The 6,540-nt window shown below is 46.3% G+C and overlaps 1 protein-coding gene across 2 annotated transcripts in view; it reads right to left on the bottom strand.

Annotated features, from left to right (window-relative positions):
- Positions 1-1,326: 1,326 nt before the first annotated feature.
- Positions 1,327-6,540, bottom strand: part of tars2 (threonyl-tRNA synthetase 2, mitochondrial) — a 24,612-nt gene continuing 19,398 nt past the window's right edge. For both annotated transcript variants that reach the window (XM_048261707.1, XM_048261708.1), the window contains exons 13-18: positions 3,749-3,826; positions 3,334-3,434; positions 2,952-3,053; positions 2,683-2,755; positions 2,324-2,438; positions 1,327-1,624 (exon numbers count right to left, since the gene is read on the bottom strand). In XM_048261707.1, coding sequence (XP_048117664.1) covers positions 1,482-1,624; positions 2,324-2,438; positions 2,683-2,755; positions 2,952-3,053; positions 3,334-3,434; positions 3,749-3,826 — 612 coding nt within the window. In that variant the 3' untranslated portion in view covers positions 1,327-1,481. The remainder of the gene's footprint in view (positions 1,625-2,323; positions 2,439-2,682; positions 2,756-2,951; positions 3,054-3,333; positions 3,435-3,748; positions 3,827-6,540) is intronic.

The raw sequence follows: 6,540 nt of genomic DNA, 5'->3' as shown, positions 1-6,540 counted from the left end.
ACGCTTCCCTGTGGACCCTCTTTCTCCCTCTCATTTTCACAAAATCAGTACTCCCTTTTCCACTAGCTCTCCTTCATTAATCATCATGTCCTGTGGCCAACAATAATTCCAACTCCCAAAAACAAAGGTCAGAGATGGAAGGATTGGTATGCCAGAGGAAGGGAGCCAGTAGAAGAATGCAGCTTCTCTGTGTGTTCATGTGCGTCTGTTAAGAGTTTTGTGCACTGTTATCTTTTGGAGAAATCCACTCTTGGACATCACAACCCTAATGGTTTATGTGATCACCGAACTACTGACGGAAATGCAGACGTTTGCCAAATATGACATTTTTTTTCGGTGAACTACAGCATTGTGTGGGTGTAACAAGGTCTACGGAGGGAAGCAGAGAGCCAGACTAATTCTCTTGGCTAGAGAGATGAGTGACATGGTGTTACAAAATGGCTTTACAGTGAGGCTAGCAGCAGTTTAGGGCAGTTTAAAATGCCCCATCCGTAGTTGTCAGTCACTCAGTAAAATAAGCAGTAAGGCGATTCCAGCTTGTAGACCGTGACCGGAACCTCCTTCACCTCAATCTGGAGTCACACAGCAGCAGCTGGAACCTCTGGACATCAAGGGTAGACACACACACACATCCTAATCACACACCACTAAGACACTGCCAAAACTTGTCCAGTCTGTGTGTGTGTGTGTGTGTGTGTGTGTGTGTGTGTGTGTGTGTGTGTGTGTGTGTGTGTGTGTGTGTGTGTGTGTGTGTGTGTGTGTGTGTGTATGTGTGTGTGTGTGTGTGTGTGTGTGTGTGTGATCTTTGGGACTGGTGTCCTTTCCATTCCGCCTCTTCCCCAATTAAAGTTGGAAAAAAAGCTCACAAGTCCCAGTTCTGACCTTTTTGTAGCTTTCCTGTTTCCATTAACCCCCCCCCCCCAGTTGTGCTGTGCTCTCCTCTCTTTCCTCTCTTTTCCTTTCCGCCTCTCCTATTTTAGTCAAATCCCTCTCTCCCTCCTAACCTTGCTTTCTTCCGGTCTTTTAAGGTCTGGTCTATTCTCCCTCCTCTCAGACATACCTCCTCTCGTGTGTGTGTGTGTGTGTGTGTGTGTGTGTGTTATCTCTCCTCTCAGACATGCCTCCTCTCTTGCGTAGCGGCAGATAAAACAGAATTAACTTGTATACAGAAATCCAGGGGGATTCCAGCATGCATGCATGCGCACACACACACACACACACACGCCCCTAATTACACACACCAAAGGCACATGCAGTGAGTGTGTGTGTGTGTTTGTGTTCGCTCTTGTGGGGGGAATGCATAAAAATGCAACATGCCACATTAAGTACAAATTAAATTATTTTATTATAAAAGTTATTTCAACAATACAGTTCCATTATTCACACTCACTTATCATAAACTTGACCTCTGTGTGTGTGGATGGCTAGAGTACTTGTATCTGTTCTGGAGAATGTGTGTGTGTGTGTGTGTGTGTGTGTAATCAGAACTCGTCTTGGTTGCTACGGCTCTCCTGCAGACCCTTGAGTGAAGTCATCACCTCCTCCAGTGACCTCTGACCCAGCTGCTTGCCCGCTCTCGTCCGAACACTGACCGCTCCGCTCCCTCGCTCCTTCTCTCCCACCACTGTGAGAGAAGATAGAAAGGAGAGAGGGATGAGATATGGTGGCACAGAAGAGTGACATGAGAGAGATTGATAGTGTGTGTGTGGGAGAGAGAGAGAGAGAAAGAAAAAGAGAGAGAGAGATTGATAGTGTGTGTGTGGGCAAGAGAGAGAGAGAGAGAGAGAGAGAGAGAGATTGATGGATGTTTGAGGGAAAGATAAATAGAGGAGAGGAAAGGAGGGATGTAGGAGGAGAGAGATATTGGGAGAGAGAGGCTCGAGGGAGACGAGTTGTCAATAAGTCACAGGAGTGGAAAGGGGTGCACAGAGAAGAGGAGGAAGTGGAAGAGAGGGAGAGAGAGAAGGGAAAGAGGAAGAGAGGGAGAGGAGAGAGAGAAGGGAAAGAGAGGAAGAGAGGGAGAGGGAAAAGAATAAAAAAGAGGGAATAAGTGGGTGAGGAGGAGAATTGGTTGTGGTAATCCAAAAGCACAGACTGCTCAGCACTTCACACATGAAGCTGTTAACACACACGGCCTGCTGGAGATGCAGGTCACACACACAGACAGCCCGAACAGACAACACACATTGATATGACCTGTGTCTCTCCATCACAGACACAACACACATTGATATGACCTGTGTCTCTCCATCACAGACACAGCACACATTGATATGACCTGTGTCTCTCTCTGTCTGTCTGTCTCTCTCTCTCTCTCGCTCACCAAAGATGTAGTTATACTGGGCCAGCTGTGCACTGCGGATCTTCTTATTTAAGGTTGCCCCGTGATCATCATCCACGTCAGCCATGAAGCCAGCTTCCTTGAGTTTACAAACCACCTTAAAGCAATCACACAGGATTATGAATTCATGACATGCCACTTCCTGGTGATTTAGACCGCAGGCCAAAGATGAATGTGATGGACAGGTTAACTTTGGTTTAAAAAGCTAAATGAGGTGGGTGTGTGTGTATCTATCAGAGCTGGTGTGGATGGCTCAATACTATGGTGTGTGTTTGTCAGTAATGTGGGTCTGTTCCAGTGGAGTGTGGGGTTTATTTCATTGGATATTTTAGTCCACTAACCTCTTTAGCATACTGCTCACTATCGCCCCCTACAGGAACCACCATGACCTGTGCTGGTGATAGCCAGAAGGGCCTGTGGGGAGAGATGGAGAAATGAACAGAAACATAGATGGAGGGAGAGAAAAAACAGACAGAGAGATAGATGGAGGGAGACACAGTGAAGAGTACAGAGGAAAACAGGAAAACATGAGAGAGGCAGCTTAGACTGATATGGTCATAACCGCCCACTCTCGGACCTGAAATGGGCATCATAAGCAGAGGAGTCTCACCATTTCCCACCAAAGTTCTCAGCCAATATGGCGATCATCCTTTCCAGAGAGCCCAGCACTGCCCGGTGGACCATCACCGGCCTGTGCATCGACCCGTCCGCACTGAGAGAGAGAGAGAGAGAGAGAGAGAGAGAGAGAGAGAGAGAGAGAGAGAGAGAGAGAAAGGAGGGGAGAGAGATGTGTTGGGAGAGAGAAAGGAAGAGGTTGCAAAAAATAGAAGAGAGGGAGAGAGGATAAAGTCAGAAGAAACAAGAGAGAAAGAGAGACCAGGAGGGACAGATCTTCAATAAGCCAGTAAACAGGAAGTACTGAGCACCTGGTCTCTGTCCAGATGAATATCTTGAGATGTTCCAGCTAGAGTACCCCTGACAGCTGCACTCACCCCACATACTGAAGGTTAAATCTGATTGGCAGCTGGAAGTCCAGCTGAATGGTAGCGCACTGGTGCTGTCGGCCAATCGCGTCACGGATCTGGATGTCAATCTAGGAGAGAAGTGAAGGGTTAACATCCCTCAGAGAGCATCTGATGCAGAGCAGCATCTGCTGTTGATCTGTATAACGAACAAGCCCTCAATACAAGCCCACGGCAGGGCAGCAGAGGTAGATCATTACAAGTGGACAGATAATTATCCTGTCCACCACCACGTAACAAAGGCTCCTTCAGGAGCGGGTGTGGGTGAGCAGTCCTGTGAGTGGGGGTCGTTTCTAGTGTTCGCTCTCGGGAGCTTGCACTCTATTGGTCAGAAGGGACCAGTGTGGGCGTGCTCAGGGTCAGTGACCTTTGACCCCAGTCTCACCTTGGGGCCGTAGAAGGCTCCGTCTCCTGGGTTCAGCTCCCAGTGCTCCCCGAACTCCTGCAGGCTGCGCTCCAACTGCTGCTCACAGGAGGGGAGAGGGAAGAAAAGAGAGAAGGAGGGAGAGAGAGAAGGAGGGAGAGAGGGAGAGAGAGAGAGAAGGAGGGAGAGAGGGAGGGAGAGAGTGGCAGGGGAAGAGGGTGAGAGGGATGGCGAAAAGGGAGAGAGAGAAGGAGGGAGAGAGAGAAGGAGGGGGGAGAGGGAGAGAGAGAAAAGAGAGGGAGAAGGAGGGGGAGAGAGAGAGAAGGGAGGAAAATGAGGGGGGATTTTTATAGATAAAATAGAGATATGAGGGGGATTTTATTATATATATAAATGATGGAGAGGAGGAGAGGAGGGAGAGAGAAGGAGGGGGGAGAGGGAGAGAGAGAGAGAAGGGGGAGAGGGAGGGAGAGAGAGGAGAGAGAGAAGGAGGGGGGAGAGGGAGGGAGAGAGAGAGAGAAGGAGGGGGAGAGGGAGGGAGAGAGTGGCAGAGGGGTGAGGATTAGGAGAGAGAAAAGAAGGAGAGAGAGAGGGAGGGAGTGGCAGGGACAGAGGGTGAGAGAGAGGGAGAGAGGTTTAAAGGCCAGACCAAGTATAAGCTTGAAGACTTTTTGAGTAGCACCCTCAGCGAGAAAAAAAAATGCTCACGTCGGTCTTCATGCATGCAGCCTAAAACAGACATAGCCATAATGTTGACAATCTGTTAGAGCTTAATAATCCTGACCTATGAAAAACAGTTGTGTTGCTGTTATGAGGTTATGTGCCGTCAAAATGATTTTGGAAACGTAATGTTAGGTCAAATTATTGTTACGGTTCCCTTTAACAGACAAAAGCCTGCATGTTTCGAAAATACATCCAATTTTCAATTCTTACATGCTGACTAATGCAAATGACTGATTGCATTTAAAGAATTTAACTTGCACACATGTACTCGGTTTCTTTCAGATGGCGGTGTCTTTCTGCCATCTGTGAGGCTGCAATGATTACATTATCCCAACTAAAGGGGCGGGTCTCAGCGATAGCTGCGCGATCTCTGCCTGGAAGCCTAAAATTTGGTCTCGCTTGTTTTCGCGCTAATAATCAAGAATAAATTATCTATATGCTACAAAGGAAAAAACAACATAAACACTCATCACTGAGCAGCTCAAAATATTTAGTCTATAGGCCCACTTTCAGACTTGTTGTAAAAGGCTACATTTGGCCTTGGAAATATCTGCACTACCTGAGAGCATTTTAGTTATAAAAACTTAATCAGCGACACATGGAAAATATATTGCTAACTGAAATAAGTGGTGAACCAGTAATAACTTTCCAAGACAACATCAACTATTTAGGCCTCGGTGAATTCACAATTCCACTCAGTGGAGATTTTTTTTAGCAAATCGGCAGCTGGGGGAACGCAAATTTGCGAGCAAACACTTGTTAAACTCACCTCATCAAGTCTTTCATATAACCCACCGTTGGCCGAAGAAAAAATAGCACAAAGAGAGGCCAATCACTATGCTCTGTCTGTCACTCTCACTTGTCATTTTCTCTATTTCTCTCACCCTTGCATGAAATAGATCTGCGGTGATTCTAATTTACACGCTCCAGGGAAGTTGCATTTTGCATAGTTTTAAATAAAAAATTGTATCCGCGTACTTTGATGTGAAAATGTGTACAGGTTGGCAGGTTGACACACACACACACACACACACACACACAACTATGAACCCCGCCCCCCGTGTCACATGTCACTCATTTACAGTTTAAGAATCATTTGCAAGGAGGGAGACGTAGGTCATAAAGATGGATAAAATAGAAAGAGAGAGAGAGAGAGAGAGAAAGAAAGAGAGAGAGTGAGAGACCAAAAGGAGGTGAAGTAAAAATAGGGTGAAAAAAACGAAGAATTTACCAGAGGCAGGCGGAGAGAGAAGAACAGAATAAAGAGTCAGATGGAGGAGAGAGAGAGGGAGGGAGAGAATTAGAAAGAGAGAAAGAAAGAAAGAAAGAAAGAAAGAAAGAAAGAGAGAGAAAGAAAGAAAGAAAGAGAAAGAGAGAGAGAAAGAGAGAAAGAAAGAAAGAAAGAAAGAGAAAGAGAGAGAGAGAGTGAGTGAGTATAGGGCATGACCAGCTCTTTATATTTAACCTGAACTAAAAATAAACCCACATGTCTACACACTACAGCTCTCCATCCCAGCATGACATATGACTGACACCAAGCTAAAACACAAACACACACAGCAGCTGACTGGATACCTGAGGTTGTCTGGGATTTGGATGTGTGTGTGTGTGTAATTGGCAGCAGAGTGTGATTCATGTGGTCTATTTTGACCTATTTAAAACACATAACTACAAATGCCCCTCACAGTGTGTGTGTGTGTGTGTGTGTGTGTGTGTGTGTGTGTGTGTGTGTGTGTGTGTGTGTGTGTGTATGTGTGTGTGTGTGTGTGTGTGTGTGTGTGTGTGTGTGTGTGCGTATTAAATAGTCTGCCTGTAATGTTTGTGTCATTTGATTTATGAAAGTTTTATGCAAGTTTGAGCATATTTGGATGTCAAGAGCACCAATGCGTGTGTGTGTGTGTGTGTGTGTGTGCGTGTGTGTGTGTGTGTGTGTGTGTGTGTGTGTGTGTTCAACAGCAAATCTCCATAGAAGTGTTTAATGACACCCGAAGAATATGGCACACGCTTCTAAGGCCTTTCCACCCAGGTCAGAGAGTCCACAGTGGTGTGCGTAAGTGTGTGTGTGTGTGTGTGTGTGAGTGTGAGTGTGT

Source organism: Alosa alosa, chromosome 13 (assembly GCF_017589495.1).
Source record: "Alosa alosa isolate M-15738 ecotype Scorff River chromosome 13, AALO_Geno_1.1, whole genome shotgun sequence".
In the NCBI taxonomy this organism is placed as follows: Eukaryota; Metazoa; Chordata; class Actinopteri; order Clupeiformes; family Clupeidae; genus Alosa; species Alosa alosa.
Note: the sequence above shows the minus strand (reverse complement) of the source record. Positions and strands in the feature narration are given on the sequence as shown.